This window comes from Phocoena phocoena, chromosome 4 (assembly GCF_963924675.1).
Source record: "Phocoena phocoena chromosome 4, mPhoPho1.1, whole genome shotgun sequence".
NCBI classification, from domain to species: domain Eukaryota; kingdom Metazoa; phylum Chordata; class Mammalia; order Artiodactyla; family Phocoenidae; genus Phocoena; species Phocoena phocoena.
The window spans coordinates 93,487,242-93,506,333 of NC_089222.1; the positions used below are offsets into that span (position 1 = coordinate 93,487,242).

Genomic DNA, 19,092 nt, shown 5'->3' on the forward strand with positions numbered 1-19,092 from the left:
CCTAGCATTTGGAAGTTAAGAGGGTTAAAAGTCGGAAGCTCCCATTTGGTTGGCCGAACCTTTGATTAGTAAAGATTATTGTTTATAGTGCCATACAAAGTAGTTGTTTACCTTGTGGCTCAGGGTGAGTAAAAGAGTAAGGCTGAATGTAAAGCAAGGAGGTTTTACTTATTTTACTTTCTGTATACTTCTTAAATGAAATTTATCTTTAAAAACTTTAGGGCCAGTGCTATATATTTAATTTAGTAATAAGTCTGTGAACTATTAGCAACAGGTATGTTATGTGCAAAACACACAGGAGTATTTCCCACTTGTCATGGCTATGTTATTAACGCTTTGCCCTTTACATCACCACAGGTTTTCTATATATTACTCTGTAGTCTCCAAATGGTGCAGTTTCTCTTGCCTGTAGCTAAACAATTCCTTGATTCTCTTCATGACTTTTCATGTTGATCTAATGGCCTTATATTAAGATATGTCCAGTCATATTTGTAAATTAACATTTGCAATTTCTTTCTTTCTCTTTTTTAGTCTGAAGTACAGTACTTCTTAGTTTTACTTTTAGAGATTGAGGAAGTGCATAAATTGCCAAGTGCTAAGAACTGTCTGTGAGTAAAATTTTAGAAGCTGTCTGAGAAAGTAGTACTAAAGTAGTAGCTGACCAAGTTAAGTAGTAAACTGACAAATTCAAAAGTGCTTAGAAGGTTGAAATCATCAAAATAAATCACACTCATGTCACTAGTGAATAATGTTATTATCCTAATGTAATCATAGAATCTGGCATATAAGTTAATGAAAAATATGTAAAGGCATTATTTCAGCATCTTTAAAATTCTTCTCACACAAGACAGTTCATGATCAGTAAGTATTTTTCTGATACATCTTGTATATGTCCCTGTAAGCTCTTACCTCCTTGTATTTGTATTATAAGCATTTACAATACATATTTACCTCTTTTGCCTCTAGGATGTGTATTGCTTTACCTGTTTTAGAATTCCTCTTCCCTAGCATGCTACCTCCACGTTGGTAGTTATTCGGTAAATATCTATAGACCGTGTGCTAGATAATGTAAAGGAAAGAGAAGAATAGGGCTAAGAGTACGACAAATAAAAAGACACTGATATTACGGATCAATTGTGAAAAGCCCTTGTAATGTCTCAGTTCTGTCCATTTCTCCTCTGCAAAGTATCAGTGGACTTTTCAAAGACCTTTTATCATGTTTAAGATCCGAGAATGATTCCTAAGAATTTTAAACCTCATTTGTTCCATTTAGTAGCTGCTGGGTGATTCCCTTCAACTTTTCCCAATTTAGGGGTTTTTTTTTGCCTTTTTTTTAAATTCCTTGCAATATTACTGGCACTAACCTACAGGCAGGAAGACCAAGTTTCTATTTATTGCTTTTTTACACCGAGAAACATGCACAGTGATCCCTGATTCAAGTTTTCTCTACCCTGAAAAAAACTGTTAGGTCAGTGTTTGAGAATTTCTAAGTGATGTTCCATAGTCTCTACATCTCAATGGGATTTTAGTGGTTAGAGAAGCTTCAACTTTTGAACATTTCTGCTTTTGGATAAACTGAATATTTCTACATTTTCATATAGATTTCACACTGTGCTGCCTCCTGCCAACCAACAGATCTGTTTTGGCAGTTTTCATATTTTTGTATGAACAGCAGTATTTGACAGTCATTTAAATACGTTATTGCAAAATGCCCCTGTTATTTAATAAAAATAAGTCTTTGAAGTTATTAATCCATTTAAAATACAGTTAACAAACATTAGCTATACTAAAAACCTCACATCGTAGCCCCAATGAGCTGCTCACTGGACTTAACCTAATTGATGGTCAGTATGAGGACAAAAAGAAATAAAATTATGGAACATTTCCCTAGTTCTGCACTGTATTGTCAAACATTGTATCTAAGCTTGTAGATGTAATTGGAAATGTTATGTGAGTAGTAAGTCTCTGGATATGAGTACATGTAGTGATATGTGTCTTTTTTTTTTTTTTTACAACTTTTTCCTTATTCAAAATGGTAAAAGGCTAGATTCTGTTTTCTAACTTTAAAGCCAGTGATTGTTTTTATATGCTTGCTTGTTTTTTCTATCATAGAAAAAATTGAGTTTTCAAACGTAATTGTGCACAAGGATAATTTGGTTTCCCTTAACTGGCTTGGTAGAAGCCGACATAGAATATTTCATCCGTCAGGCTCCAAGATCTCAAATCCATTCGTTTTCATTTATTTAGCAAACATTCTTTAAGCAGCTTCTGTTTCCCAGGTTCTGTACCAAAGACACAGTCCCTACCCTCAAGAAGTTATAATTAAATCTAAAAGTTTTATCGAGGGGTATGGTACTAATAATCACTTGAAATGAATATCCTGTTATCTTTCAAATTTAATTATGGATGTGAGACATTTTTGTTACTTTCGACTACTTTGGTTGGGCATGCTGATATGAAAAGGATTTTAAAAGCTGCATGTCTGCCAAGAAGCTCTGATAAATCAGGTCCAATAGGAAATATTAAACCCTGACCATAAAATATTATATGTTCAACCATTGTGCATTTTTAGCGAGTAGTTCTTCACCAACTTTTCCTTCCATTTGATGCCCTACTTTGGTTTAATTGAAATTCATTGGAGACTTAAACTTTGTAATTAACGGAAACCCTAAGAAATGCACAGTAGAGGTGTCAGTTAGTTGTTATGGGCTGCAAGTGGTTACTCTTTAATTGCTGTCATGATGGCCCATTTAGTCATGCCTCTGAAGAGGTGTCAGATACTTTTTTCTCCTTCTGAAACTGTTATTTAATAAATTGAACTGGCAAGTCTGAGTTTGCACAGAATACTAAGTAAAATGAGTAATCACCTCTCTAGAGGCATTCTTTGAAGTAGTATCACTCTGGGTTCGGCATTTCTTTCTTTTTTTAAAAAAATTAATTTATTTATTTTTGGCTGCATTGGGTCTTCGTTGCTGCGCGTGGGCTTTCTTTAGTTGCGGCAGTCGGGCGCTACTCTTTGTTGCGGTGCACGGGCTTCTCATTGTGGTGGCTTCTCATTGTGGTAGCTTCTCTTGTTGTGGTGCACGGGCTTCAGTGGTTGTGGCACGCGGGCTCAGTAGTTGTGGCGCACGGACTTAGTTCCTCCATGGCATGTGGGATCTTACCGGACCAGGGCTAGAACCCACGTCCCCTGCATTGGCAGGTGGATTCTTAACCAGTGCGCCACCAGGGAAGTCTGGGTTCGGCATTTCTGTTCCATCCTTGGCAATGCAATCCTTGGAGAGTTTTCTTTCACTTCCACACTATTCCATGAATATTAACAAAACATGTTCTTCTTTACTTCCTCCGTGTCTTCTTTTCTGTAATAACATATTATGCATCAGTGATATTGCAGGGTGATCACATAAGGTGTAAAGTAAGGAACTGTTTTTGTTCTATCTTTCTTTCCAGGAATCTAGAAAATATCTGCTGAATACAGACTCTATCTAAACTGTGTTCTTCAAATCTTCCTTCCAAAATAAAAATGGATACACATATGCCAATTGGATATGCAGCTTTTGTTTGAATTATTGCCAAGGACTTTCAAGGACTTTCAAATTCAATTAAAAGCAAAGTTAATTTTCCTCTGATTATTCCTCCTGCATATTTTTTCAAAATAATTTAAAGGAAAGATATTGGAGTATTCAAAATACTTAGCAAAAAGTCAGCAGATGAAAATTAATAAGCTCTGATTTTAATATGACATGTGATTAAAGAGATTTATAGGTGTACCATATTTAGAGAGCCTGACTGGGGAAGAAATGTGTAACTGTCTAAGAGAGGTGAGAAGCCAGCTCAAAGAATCGCATTCAAGGCACTAAGAAGTAATCTTAATATATCTGTTTTCAAAAGCAACCAGCCTTTAAATTTCTAGCCTCAGTGAAGCTTCATAACCTTAGTACTACAAATAAAAAAATATTTGCCTTTAAGAATGTTACAAATTAGTATTTGTCCTTGATTATATGTTATGTCTTTTTGTATAAATGTGATAAAGTGTTGGAGCTCCTCTTTCACTTTGAGAGTCGTGTAAGGGCTATGGTATGTTTCCTCAGCTATCTTACTTCTTTTCTTTGTTCTTGAGACTATTTTTGTAGTAATTATACCAACTGGAATTTAAGTAGCACTTTGGAAGGCTTTGAATTAATTTATCTCACTTTAAGATATCCCTTAAAATGTGCATTCTCTCATTGTAACCCTACAAAGAAGATGAAATGGCTTACTCAGTGTCACACAGCTGCAATTGGTGGGTATAGGATTCCAATCCAAGCTTCCAGATTCAGAATGTTTGTGCTTCTTTCCTGATTCACTGTTTTCATGGTCCTTCCAAATTAAAACTAGAAGAGTCTAGATTTGTCAATGTCGTCTTCCCTTGCCCACCATAAAAGAACACCAAAACCAAAGATCTCTCTCTCTGTTACTTATTCTAAGATCACTATTAACTATCATCACTCATTCTTTATAGCAAGAAGTTACTAAGTTTTTGTGGGATATATTGTGCTCTGAAAATGCTTAGTATGGATCCAAGCTACTCTCAGTATATGTATGTGTATATGTATCTATCTAGTTATTTATCTATAATTGTTTCATGTTTAGAAAAAGAGATTTATGTTCACTTCAAATCTGTGTGAAGTATAGCAAGGTAATGTACATTAGAAGTTACTGAGATGGGAAACACACATATAGTAAAAATATACTCATGAAATGAGTATATGAGACTCATGAAGTCTTATGTATTCTCTAGGGCCCTCCATTTATATTGTATTTGTGGGAAGGCATGAAATGATTGAACTTAAAGTGTGCCTTCAGATAATCATCTTGGGAGCAAAAGAAATTGTACTACATATGATGTTTATCTTTTAAAAAATTAAAAGAAAGTATTTAAGAGATAATATTGATCTGGACAACATTTAAACAGAAATACTATGGAAGGTGACTGATACATGATGATGATGATGATGAGATGATAGTGACAATATTTATTTGGATTTTTACATAGGGTGTTATTGGGGAATGGGAATTTTGGGGGGAACTTAATTTTTTTTTTCTATTTCTCTGTCAATGTTAATTTGTTCTCAGGTTACCTAAAGTTATATTTAATATCATTAACTTGCAGTATTTATGGTTGCCAAATGAGTCTGAGTAGTTTTATCATGAGCATATTACATAGTTAAGTTTCAGATGGTGTAGAACGCACTGAAAACTTCTGTCTCATTTGGTTTGGGAGGATTTATTTGAGGAAGTGAAGTCTACTGAGTGAATTAGAACAGATAGAGTCCAAGTACTTCCTCTTAGCTTTCTCAGAATGTGAATATGTTGGGGACTAGAGAAGGAATTATGTATTGGTCCTTCTTCTTCATTAACATATGTTCTGTGATCTTGCGTTAAGTGTATATTGACAGAAACATTATTTTAATTATTGAGGCACAATCCTGAAGAGTTAGGTATCTATCGAAGACATTCTTCATATGTGTTTAGTCAACCATCTGACAGAAATGAGATGGAGTACCAAAACAGCACCAAAATTTGAGATTATGAGTACCAAATTTGACAATATGGTCAAACTTAATTTGCATATGACAATAGTCAGTTTACAGAGAAAGTGGTGGGTGAAGTCGTATTAGAGGAGGCATGTTGTGTGATCTGTGTTTGCAAATCAAAATGGAAGTACATTGCAGCTGGATTTTGATCCTAGTAAGTAATGTAAATGCTCAACAAAGATAAAGCTTAACAGAAAATATATTTTGTGACATATACTCATAAAGCAGCTACTCTCACATCAGTAATTTGTATAGCATTAAACTTTAAGGTAGGAGAGATGGCGAAAAACCTAAATTCAGTTTTAGATGAACTGTTCCCATTCTTTTTCTTGTACCATCAAGATGCTATTATTGCCTTTCACCTCCTTCCCTTTCCAAACACAATCTTTTCAGTTACCCTTTATCAGGAAATAGATCACATAAACCAGAAGTCATCCTTAACCAAACAACATGCAAACTGACCCTGGAGGTTCTAAGGAAGTCTTTGAAGGGGAATACAGTTGATTATGCATTCTAGCCACTGTACTCAAAAATAATATGACTTTAATTATTTAGATTGAATAGATTAATTGTAGTTATGATAACTGTATTATACTTAGGTCTTAAAAGATTTTCTGGTTTTTAGGTACACATACTAAAACGTTTACAGATGAATTTATGTAATGTGTAGGATGTACTTCAAAATTATCCAGGGGCGGAGGGAACAAGTAAACATATAGCTGAAACAAGATTGGGTGTGAATTGGCGGGGGGAGTGTGATGAATTGGGAGATTGGGATTGACGTATATACACTAATATGTATAAAATGGATAGCTAATAACCTGCTGTATAAAAAAAATAAATAAAATTCCAAAAAATATTGGGTGTGAATTGATAATTGTTTAAGTTGGGAGATAGGTACATGCAGATTCATTACACTTTTTTCTCTGCTTTTGTTTATGTTTGAAAATTTATGTAATAATTTTTTAAAAATGTATAAATGCATGAAGAGTCTACTTAGGGCCCAGAGTACAGCTTTCCATTCTTCATGCATGAAAGACACAGGGAACATCAGCTCTTTTATATTTTAATTTTTTACTTAGTGGCATTCAACTTACTAAAACTAAAGAAAAAAACTGTACACCCATTTCTCCCACCACCCACTCCCCCACCTCTGGCAACCACCAATCTGTTCTCTGTATCTGAACTTATTTTTGTTTTGAGTTAATTAATTTTTAGATTGCACATGTAAGAGAGATCATATGGTATCTATCTGTCTTTCTCTGCCTTATTTCACTTACATAATGCCCTTGAGGTCCATCCATGTTGTGGCAAATGGCAAGATTTCATTCTTTTTTATGGCTGAATAATATTCCATTGTATATATGTACCACAATTTTTTATCCATTTATCCACTGATGGACACTTAGGTTGTTTCCATATCTTGGCTACTGGAAATAATGCTGCAGTGAACTGGGGTGTGCATATATCTTTTCTAATTAGTGTTTTCATTTTCTTCAGGTAAATATACAGAAGTGGAATTGCTGGACTGTATGGTAGTTCTTTTTAATTTTTTGAGGAACCTCCATACTGTTTTCCATACTGCCTGCACCAATTTACATACCCACCAACAGTACACAAGGGTCTTCTTTGTCCACATCCTCACCAACACTTGTTATTTCTAGTCTTTTTGATAATAGGCATTCTAATAGGTATGAGGTGATATTTCACTTTGGTTTTGATTTGCATTTCCCTGATAATTAGTGATGTTGAACATCTTTTTATGTAACTGTTTGCCATATATATATCTTTGGAAAAATGTCTATTTAGATCTGTCCATTTTTTAATCAGATTGTTGTTTTTGTTTTTGTTGTTGAGTTGTCTGAGTTCTTTATCTATTTTGGATATTGGCCTGTTATCAGGTCTATGATTTGGAAGTATTTTCTCCCATTCAGCAGGTTGTCTTTTCATTTTGTTGATGGTTTCCTTTGCTATGCAGAAACTTTTTAGTTTGATATAATCCCACTTGTTTATTTTTGCTTTTGTTGCTTTTGATTTTGGTGTCAGGTTCAAAGAATCTTGCCAAGACCTATGTCAAGGAGCTTACCGCCTATATTTTCTTCTAGAAGTTTTATGGTTTCAGTTCTTACTTTCAAATCTTTAATCCATTTTAAGCTAATGTTTGTGTATGGTGTAAGATAATGGTCCAGTTTATTTATTTATTTATTTATTTATTGCCATGTGGTTGTCTAATTTTCCCAACACCATTTATTGAAGAGACTGTCCTTTCCCCATTGTATATTCTTGGCTCCTTTGTTGTAAATTAATTGACCATGTATCCTTGGGTTCATTTCTAGGCTCTCTATTCTGTTCCATTGATCTGTGTCTCTTTTTGTGCCAGTTCCATACTGTTTTAATTACTATAGCTTTGTATTGCTCTGCTTAGGGCCACGAATACCACTTTCCATTCTTCATGCATTAAAGATGCAGGGTACATTGGTTCTTTCTCATCTTGCTCTTATATATTAGAACTATCTGTTTGAAATTATCTTATGTAGATCCGTAGGAAAATTCACTGCAGACACACAGTATGGGTCCATTTTGACTTTTATAATGAGGGGATTTTACGTGGATGACAACCTATATTGAAAATGTACTTACATTTAATGTTCTTGTTATCAAAGATAGGAGAAAGGTTTAGCTTTCCTTAAATGTTTGCTACTGTGTTAGAAAATATCAATGTAAGGTGGGAGAATTAAGTATCAGTTTTATCATCTGTAAAATGATGGAACAAATACCTGAGTTGCCTTGAAGCTCACCAGACTTGAGCACACGTGGCAGTAAACATCAAAGGATTTTGTACTAGCCTGTCTGTATCTCTTCATACCACCTTAGTTCAACTATTTTACCATTCCAAGTTTCTTTCCCAAATTATGTAGCAGTCGATGAATAAGGAATTGTTGCAGTTTCTTTTCATTAACCAATCCAGAAAGCATTTGTTTTTCTTTTTTTGACAATTTGTTTGGCAAAGGAGATGTTCAGTTTGTTAATCAGAGTGATGCTTGGGAAAGAATAAACTACATACCACAGAATCTGCCACAGAGTGTATGCTAAGTAATTGTCCAGTGAAAGGAGAGTGTTACTCCACCACTGATCAGAGTGTCACTGGAGGGCAGGTAGATCACCACGTTCCCGTCGTACCAAGTACATGGGACAATCTTAAGTACTGAATGGTTTCTTTAAAGATGTTAGCTCTTTTCATTCATAGTCTCATCTCTAAAAATGATGCTCTCATGCGATTTCTGCCTTAAAATGATCTTATAAGTTTTATAATTTTTAAAAATAACATACTAGTAAAGTCAGGGTATAATGGAGAAACAAAAATATGGTGGTGAATGTCATATACCATCTATCTCTAAAAGTCAGCATTATCTGCAGGGCAAGAAAACAGTCTTGTCCTGTTTCCCTCCCAACTGTGAATTCTTAATGTAGTTAGTTTTTGAGAAATAGAATTGGGAGATTTTCAGAAAACTTCAGTAATTACCAGTAAATGAATTTCTGGCCCAAAAGTATTTGCACAAATCCCTTTGCAGTATCTAGTTTGAAAACAAGATGAGGTGCAAAACTTGATATCTCACATATTATTACAGTCCATATGAGCTGTGTCAGGATGACAGGCTCTCAGGACAGATGATGATTTCTGAAAATAAACTTATTTTTTCCCACTGATTGCTTATAAGCCAAGGCTTTAAAAGACCTAGGCAATTAAAATGGAAATATGTAGCCATAGTTATGTGCACAGGAACTTTTCCAGAATTGATTTTGAAATGGATTGTTCTAATTGATACTATTACTTTATTTATAATGAATTTTTATCAAAATGTCCTTTTTATAGAATGTTTAATTAGCACTGGTGCCTTTTGGTAAAGAGGGACATGATTTAATTTCCAGTTTTCTGCAGGACTCTAAAGTTTTGATACATTAAAATTGTAAATGAACATTCAGTAAAATAAAGTTAAGCTCCTAACTTTTTGATTTATCCTAAATCAAAGGTTTTTGTAAAGAAATTTTTCTTAAAAAATTTGAAATTTTAAATACTGAACATATATTTTGTTGGTTCCCCGTTCTACTCTACCACCTTCAAGGCAGGTCTTCCTCCACCCCCACTGCCTACCTGAAAACCTATTTTTTGCAACTTCTTTTTATAGTAGAACTTTGGCCCCTCTCAGTAGTGTTTTATTTGAACAAAGACCAATCAGCACAATTTTTGTGTTTGTTCAGGAGTCAGATGGCCAGGGCTGCCCCTTCTGTCGCTGCGAAATAAAAGGAACGGAGCCCATAATCGTGGACCCCTTTGATCCAAGAGATGAAGGTTCCAGGTGCTGTAGCATCATCGACCCCTTCGGAATGCCGATGCTGGACTTGGATGACGATGATGACCGAGAGGAGTCCTTGATGATGAATCGGTTGGCAAATGTTCGAAAGGTAAAACTAGAAAACATAGGATTTTTTCAGTTGTTGTGTGGACATGAAAAAGAAGTGATGCTGTCGCAAGTTGGGTATGACGGAGTGTGGGTTTGGGAAAGAAAGATTCTGGAATCGAAAGAAAGGTGAAGATATAAGTAATGTTGAAAGGCTGATGGAATCATAGGCTGAGAAAGAACTAGACTAATCAGAGTGCTCTCGCTGGTTTTAAACTCCAAAATGAGAGATGGTGAGAGCTTTCGTATAGAGAAAAACATCATCTGAGACTGGCAATAGCACATCTGTAAAGAAAAATTTAAGAAAGAAAATTATTAAAATTAGAAGTGATGAAACTGATGAAAAATAGTCTTTGTTGAAGTCTAAAAGAAGTGTCTGATAGTTGTTATTCTTATCAGGAAAGCCAGCCTTCTGTTTGGCTATTAAGAGGTCACATAAGATTTACCTTTATGAATTTACCATAGTCTGGGGTTTGCTTATCAATATTGCAGACTCAGAAAATTAACTTTGTCAGTTCAGTGGGAATGGATGCTGCTGCCCAGTTGGAGTTTATGCAACCAAGCCCACAAGAGACTAGTCAATGAACCAGAATGCCAATTGAGTAATTAACAAACCAGAAACATAATGATCAAGAGAGCTGGACTCTCAGCTATCAGGCTATTCTCTGTACAAAAAGATACATGAAATTCAGATGACACTCAGAAGTTTTTTGCTCCTAAAATCAGAGAAGTGGTAGCGAGTGTTATGAAAGCATCTGCACACACAGTATGAAGGCGCCCCCGCTTCCTTCTGATGGCAGGCATGGCTAATCAATCATAGTTCTCATTCCTGCTGAGTTCAGACGTGGCCTGCACAGCCTTATAGAACCTCCACTGCAATTCATTAGGATTTGGCAGGTAATATGCAGCCTATTTGCCATCTAGGTGGAACGATGATAAAGTGTAATGGCAGAAGATTGTATTTGCCATATGCATCCATCTCTGTGGTAGGGAAACACTTGGTGCAGGAAACAGATGAGGTGATTTGGGGGTTACCCATTCTTTACGGCTGTGTCAAAATTTACTTCTTGGCCTCCTGCATCTTCTGTGTTCCAGTGTTCCATGCTCACCAGGTACTTATCCTTAGGATTTTTAAATAGCAAATTTCTACATACGGAGATATGTTAATACCACCAACATGGCTACTCTCAAATTCTACTTTGGTCTGAGGTGATTTTTATTATTCACCTCATTGGTTTTTCGTAAATGTCATAATTTAACTCTCATAGTCATAGTTTCTCTCAAGAGAAACTACTCTTGATTCTGTCCTCTAATGCTGACAGCTACATTCAGTTTTTACTTTTGAAGTTTGTGATCCCTTTGGCCCAAGAGATGGAAGAAAGGAAGTAGTTATCCCTCAGTAACCCTAAAGGATGAACAAGAAAAAAAAATCTCAAATTGAAACAGGGAATTGAGACTTGATTTTAAGATGAACTCAATCAGTAGCCAACATTAATATGTATATGAGCAAAACTTTTTCACATTTTATTCTCTCAACTTGAAGAGGTAAATATTCTTCTCATTTTCAGATAAGGAAATGAGGCTCAGACTAGTCATGTGACATGGCTACATTAGGAGGTTGTAAAACCAGAATTCAAAGTTGTGTCTGCTGGATAAAAATAACAGTGACATATCCAACACTCCATATGTAGCTTCCTTACATGCTGAGTGATGAAATGGTTTCTACCAAGTCAGATTGTGGACTGTATCCCAAAATACCTGTCATATAACGTTATTTTAATAAAGTAGTAACATTTTTGATTTCAGTGAGCTGGCAGTGTTCTGTGTTCTTAAGTCCTTGATCTCATTTAATCATGCCACCAATCCAGTAGAGAAGCTCCTGTTACTGTCCTGTTTTACAATGGAGGAAATTGAAGAAGAAAGAGGTAAAATAACTTGCCTAAGATCCCAGTACTACTCTAAAGCAGAACTGGTGCTTTTTTCCTAACTTCAAAACTGTAGTTATGAGCCGTCATGCAATACACCTCTTTTGCCCTCTTTGGAACATGCTGCACACGTTGTACTTCATAGAGTACAAGTCTGTGTTCTCTGAAGGTCTTTTCAGTTCTATAATATAATGTACATCACGAATAGTTACCAACTCCCAATGAAATGTTAACCAGAAGTTAAGAACAATTTGAACTGTGATCTGTTGGTATTAACCTGTAAAGATATGTATGCCCTAATTGGTCACCAAAAACCCAAGCAAATTCAATTAGGCCCTGCTAATTGACATATAAAAAAACTATTACATCTGTTTTTTCATATACTATCTGTATGTGGCTATTTAAATGTAAATTTTAAATAACTAAGATTTAATACAATTTTAAAATTCTATTCTTTAGTCCATTCAACATATTTGAAATGCTCAACAGCCCCTTGTGTCTAGTGGCTACCCTGTTGAACTGTAAAGATGTGGAACATTTTCTGTAGGTATTGAAATATCTAGTATAGATAGATATAATAGAAATAACTAATATCCAGTAGATAATTATATTGGACAGAGCGTTATTAGATCATTCCTGCAGGTTCTTACTAGAAGCAGCTAGGTTTTGTTGCAAAAGACCTTTTCTTTTAATTTAGTAACCTAATGGTCTTAGCTTGGTCTGAATATTGGACTGTGATCTAGCACTAAAATCAGCAATCTGTGCCCTGTTTTTTGTTTTTCTGTGAGCTAATGATAACTTTACATTTTAAATGGTTATATATTTAACTGATTTTTTAAGTACCTACATAATTTCCTTGATTTTGCATCTTGGCTTGCAAAGCCTTAAATATTTACTATCTGGCCCTTGAAGAAAAACATTTCAGTCCTCAGGTCTAGGGCACCTTAAAGCATTTAAAGAATGTTTATTGAATGCATGGATAATAGGGAATGACAGAAAAGTATTTGAGAAACATACAACAGCTCAGGTAGTTCCAGTGAACGAGGTGGTAATGTTTTATAGCTAGGAAAAAGGCATTTCAATTTTCTTTACTAAATGGGCTTTCTTCCTTCAGTGATTGCTGTCAGGGGACGGGGAGCCGGGCCTTAAGAGTAATTCTTTCAAGAACTTGGTACACCTTACTGCTTTGGTGAAAATGGAGTTTACTCTATATGAGTTTGGGAAAGGTTGCAGTTTCAGCCTGATTTCCACTGACTTAAGTTGAAGCTTGAGCTTTGCTTCAGTAGTAGCGCTGACAATTGAAGGGAATCCCTGGTAACATAAAATGAACACAGGACATTGAAAGGTGACTGGTGGTTTTCCCTGATCTTTCACGCACTCTAAAACCATGCATGTTGTGTTCCCTCTGGCACACTGGTGAGCTTTTTTTTTTGAGGGAGCTGAGAGGTTTTGACAATGATCTTCTCTTTAGTTTACTCAAAAAAGAGAAGGCTGGTGCTGCTCACAGACATTATTGTCCCAGCAGTCAGCAGTGTCATTTAACAAAGCTTTCACTCGAGTCAGTGTCATTTCCATACTTTCTTATGGCAGTTAGAGATTGGAGAAATTTAAAGAACCTGTAATCATTTAAGTTGAGGAATCATATTTCAGTTAAATGTATTTATGGTGCACTGATCTGCCTCTAGTCAATTTTAAACAGATTGTGAATTTTATAATATTTTGTAAATCACTGCCACTTAACTTTCAATAAAACCTAAATTTTACTGTAGATACAAGCATCAATTCTTTCTGAATAATTGGGAAAAACATTGCTATGGTGTTATGCTCCCATAATACTTTATAAGTACTTCTACCTCAGGAGTTACACTAAATTGTTATGTTTTATTTAGAGGACTGTCTTCTCCATTAGATTATTAATTCTTTTTTTTTTTAACATCTTTATTGGGGTATAATTGCTTTACAATGGTGTGTTAGTTTCTGCTTTATAACAAAGTGAATCAGTTATACATATACATATGTTCCCATATGTCTTCCCTCTTGCGTAGATTATTAATTCTTAAGGCCAGTGCCAATATCTTATTTATCTTTGTGTTTCTTGGTACCTAGCATTTATTAAGTGAAATAACAAATGCACATGCATGTTCACATGGTCTGTGAGGGCAGTGGCCTGATTTTGTGCATCTTTTTCATTCCAATCTGAAGACTGAGTATATCTGTTACAAAATACCAAATTATAGATTCTATTCAGTTCTGTCTTATAGATGAGGCTGTGAACAAATATCACAGATCACTTTGACACAATAGCTCTTCTACCTGATTTTCTTCCATTCTGTTTTTTTCAGTCATTCTGTTGCCTCATTCATTCATTCATTTTAAAAACATTTCATTTTCTCAACTCCACGAGTGACTGTCAGTCATGGTCCAGCAAAAGGAATCAGTTTTCTTTTATCTGCCATTTCAAATACTCATCTCTGTCTTTCTCCTCTTTTATGAGCAGGTTGATGGCTATATTGTGAAATTGTTTCTGTCTGTCTTAAGCATATTGCATTCTTTAAATTAGTAATGCTTCCATCATAGCATAGAGAACTGAGCTGTTTGTATGTTCCTGTTGCCATGGTGATGTCCTGCAGCTGGAGTTTATAAATAGTAGCATACTGAGCATATAGAATGTAGTTTTATTGTTTGTTTTATAAGTTTATTTAATAATGCTAATCGTACAGAAGCAAATAGAACCTATACATCTATAATACAGTGTATTGGTTGCCTTTCTAGATATAGGCTATTTTATGAGTTTCACTAGAAGATGTTGCAGGTTTTGCTTGAAATTGTACCATTGCCGGAGTTCTCAAGCTGTCAGAATTTCTAGGATAATTGGATCTGAGTGAGCCCTTAGAGGAAGTCCAGGGTGTGATCAATAAGATCACATCCTTCTCTTTGACTTCAGTCAGATCAAAGCTAAGAAAACATGTCTATTGCTATTCAGAATTTTGTTCCATTTTGCCAAAGGTGTACAGAATCTCAGCAGTTCCTTAGCAATTACTTTGATAGAAAATGTTATTCATGAAACACATAAATTACAAATAAAGATTTGATACAAGATATGTTGACAGGCTGACCTAGTGTATGAACTGAGATTAATTCCTTTGCTCTTAAACATTATATTTTCTTAAAACAATATTTAAAATTTTAATGAATGACCATATAAGAGGAAAAACAGGTGTGACCAGAGGTCAAAGGAATTATTCTTCCTTTATCTTTTTTTTTTTTTTCGGTACGCGGGCCTCTCACTGTTGTGGCCTCTCCCATTGCGGAGCACAGGCTCCGGACACACAGGCTCAGCGGCCATGGCTCACGGGCCCAGCCGCTCCGCGGCATGTGGGATCTTCCGGGACCGGGGCACGAACCCGCATCCCCTGCATCGTGCATCGGCAGGCGGACTCTCAACCACTGCACCACCAGGGAAGCCCCTTCCTTTATCTTTTTTTATATATTCTCCTAATGCTGCTATCACCAATTAAAATACATATTGCTGATTGAAAACAATATATCATCTAATTCTCGCTTTTCCTAATAATGTGTGAAGAAAGGATCCATAGTACTCCTGATCCTGAGGAAAGAATTCATGTGTATAGATCACAATGTTTTTGCAGTGTTCTTAGGCAACTATTACTTTTTAATGTGACTTAGATGCCAACCTCAGGGCTCAAGTACATGCTGGAGCAGTAAGGACAAAATCTATAACAAAAGTGAAGTTCAAAAATAACAAGGCATTTGAAATGTAGAACATGGTTCTCAAGTATGGGCAGTTCTACCTCCTGAGGGTATTCAGAAATATGTGGGGATATATTTTGTTGTCACAATGACTGAAAGGTCTAGGGAACCACTGATATTTAGTGGATGGGGTCAGAGATGCAAAACATCCTGCAACCGTGGGACAGTTCCACCTAAGAAGAATTATTCGGACCACATGCCAACGGTCCTCACCTCTCCCGCTGTGCAACACGGGCAGAGTCGTGGATGACAGTGAGCAATCCAAAGTCACAGGTTCATTGTTTGCCATTTAATTGCATTTTGTTTACTGATTTTCTTAAAAGTTCTCCACGCAGAATAGTAGCATTTTCTATATTAGTATGTGAATATCAAAGAAAAAAACTACCGTGTCCAAGTGTAATGTGATGATATAGGGCACCGGTCCGTAACCTTTTTGGCACCAGGGACCGGTTTCGTGGAAGACAGTTTTTCCATGGACCGGGGCCAGGGACGGTCATGGTTCAGGTGGTAATGCGAGCGATGGGGAGCGACAGATGAAGCTTCACTCGCTCGCCCACTGCTCACGTCCTGCTGTGGGGTCCGGTCCCCAGGGGTTGGGGACCTTGAAGACGCTGTCACATATTCCTCAAAAATAGTTTGAATATGTAGTAGTTTAGGAGAAGCTAGCACTTGAACTCTTGTACTTGGTTTTGGGTTGGCCTCCTGTGGTGAAGACTGTGAGCTCATGGTGGGCCTTGCTCTTCCTCAGAGACTTGGATAGTGCCTGACCTATGTTATATGCCATTGAGAAAGTTTTGTTTTTCTTTTTTTTCATTGAATGATCAGTGGTGACACTGTTCTTAACTGTACTATTCTTCAGAGAGCTATGGTCCCCGGAGTCCAGCAGCCTGAGTTCATGTTCTAGTTTTGCTACTTAGTATCTATGTGCCTGCATTGGTTATTTAACTCCCTGTGCCTCAGTGACCTTGTCTGTGAAACCCTGCCTCTGAGGGTTGAGTTTAAATGAGCTAATGAATGTAAAGCCATTGGAACAGTGCTGGTACATAGTAAATGTTAAGTATCAGTTGTTATTAGCATTATTTTTTATATAGTGTTATTTAAGACTCCTACAATATTGCTGTGCTTCTGAGAATTAAATATCAGTATTTTTGAGATGTCTACGGAAGTATTTTTTCTTTTAGATACTATTACCTGTCATTGTTTATTTAGGGAGAAATAGACACCACAACTGGATTGGTTTGGCAAGAATTGGTTGTATTTCTTTACTGTATTAATGTATACATAATTATGATTACATTACATGACCACATTAAATTTACTGTAATCTTATAGATTTAAATACTGATAAATCTTATAGATTTAAAACGCAGAGAAAATGCAACATTGCCAACATGTCTGCTGGCATATTATTTTAAGGACTATGTAATTTAGATAAGCTTACAATAGTCTTATTTTCTACATAAGTAAATTAAAATGATTAAGTACAGGGAACTCTAATCAATACTCTGTAAATGACCTATATGGGAGAAGAATCTAAAACAGAGTGGATATATGTACATCAACCATACTCCAATAAAAATTAATTTAAAAAAATGATTAAGTATATATTCTCTAAAGTAGGGTGAAGAACTTAAGTAACGAACTAGCAATTGCTTATTGTTCAAAGCTACTGTAACTGGTATTTTGCCAGCAACAGGGCTTTCACATGAGGGCATTTTTCAGTGGCTAAAGATAATTCCCTTAATTCTCAGGATGTTCTTGTTTCTCAGCCATTTTTATGGAAATATTTCTAAATTATATGTCACTCTTCCCTGACTTCTCAAAATTGGTTACACGGCTGAATAAACCAAAGGGCATAAGAAGCCACTATAATCAACGTGACATACTTCTTCAGGTTTACATTTTGCTACAAGATTTAAGGGCAGGGCTTTCCTGGTGGCTCAGTGGTTGAGAGTCCGCCTGCCGATGCAGGGGACACGGGTTCGTGCCCCGGTCCGGGAAGATCCCACATGCCGCGGAGCAGCTGGGCCCGTGAGCCATGGCCACTGAGCCTGCGCGTCCGGAGCCTGTGCTCCGCAACGGGAGAGGCCACAACAGTGAGAGGCCTGTGTACCGCAAAAAAAAAAAAAAAAGATTTAAGGGGAGGTTGCATGCAGACAGGGGAAACATAACTTTGAATTAAAATCACATATATATTTGGATTAGAATGCAAAACCCATATAAGTGTTTAAAGTAAAATATGAAACTTCAAAAGAAATTTCAGGGTTATAGAGGCTCGTCACAGGCTAGGAGATTATGTCCCTCTTATAAAAGGTACTTCAGGGAAAAGCAGTATAGCTCTACGTAGCTAATAATGTTTAACATTTTAATGGAGAGGGCCCTTGGGGTTATTTCACTTGCGAGGCTGTTTGCAGTTCTTTAAAGTAGACCCTATTGCAGTTTTATTGACCACCTCCCTGTCAAACCTCAAAGAGAGCTCTTACTCCAGTCAGCTCTTACTCCGTATGTAAGTTTCTAACCATTTTCCTTCTCTTCATTGCTTCGAATTTGTAGTATCTAAAAATTTTACCAAAGTTACTAGTGGAATGTCAGCAATAATAATAATTTAAAATAATGAACCTCAGTTTACACACAAAGTTAATATCCATATTCTTAGTAAGCTAGCAAGGTGCTTATTCCTTGTTACTGTTCCTAGGGGGAGAAATACAGCAGAAATTTTCCATTGAGATGACTTTTCTTTTTTTTATTTTTGGTTGGTTGGTTTTTTGGTTTTGTTTTCTAGGACTGTTAGAGCACTTTTAGGTTCACAGAAAAAATTGAGGGGAATGTACAGAGATTTCTCATGCACCCCCTGCCTCCACACACGTGTAGCCTCCCCATCATCAACATTCCCCCACCAGACTGATAAATTTGTCGTAATTGATGAACCTACATTGACACATCATTATTGTCTAAAGTCCATAGTTTACAGTAGGGTTCACTTTTGGTGTGGTACATTCGTGGGTTTGCACAAATGTATAGTGACATATATAGTATCATGCAGAGTATTTTCACCGCCCTAAACATCCTCTGTGTTCTGCCTATTCATCTCCCCCACCAAAACCCCCAGCAGCCATTGATCTTTTTACTCTCTCCATAGTTTTGCCTTTTCCAGAATGTCCTATAGTTGGAATCATACAGTATGCAGCCTTCTAAGATTGGCTTCTTTCACTTAGGAATATGCATTCAGGTTCCTCCATGTCTTTTCTTGACTTGATAGCTCATTTCTTTTCAGCACTAATAATATTCCATTGTCTGGATGTGCCACAGTTTATTTATTATCCATTAACCTACTGAAGGACGTCTTGGTTGCTTATGAGT

At 36.2% G+C, this 19,092-nt stretch overlaps 1 protein-coding gene across 7 annotated transcripts in view; it reads left to right on the forward strand.

Annotated features, from left to right (window-relative positions):
- The window catches only part of CBLB (Cbl proto-oncogene B), a 212,187-nt gene that overhangs the window by 128,603 nt on the left and 64,492 nt on the right, over window positions 1–19,092 (forward strand). For 6 of the 7 annotated variants that reach the window (XM_065876496.1, XM_065876494.1, XM_065876498.1 and 3 more), the window contains one exon: window positions 9,837–10,040. In XM_065876496.1, coding sequence (XP_065732568.1) covers window positions 9,837–10,040 — 204 coding nt within the window. Of the gene's footprint in view, window positions 1–4,669; window positions 4,679–9,836; window positions 10,041–19,092 lie in introns of those variants that run through there. The other variant, XM_065876499.1, reaches the window with a different exon arrangement.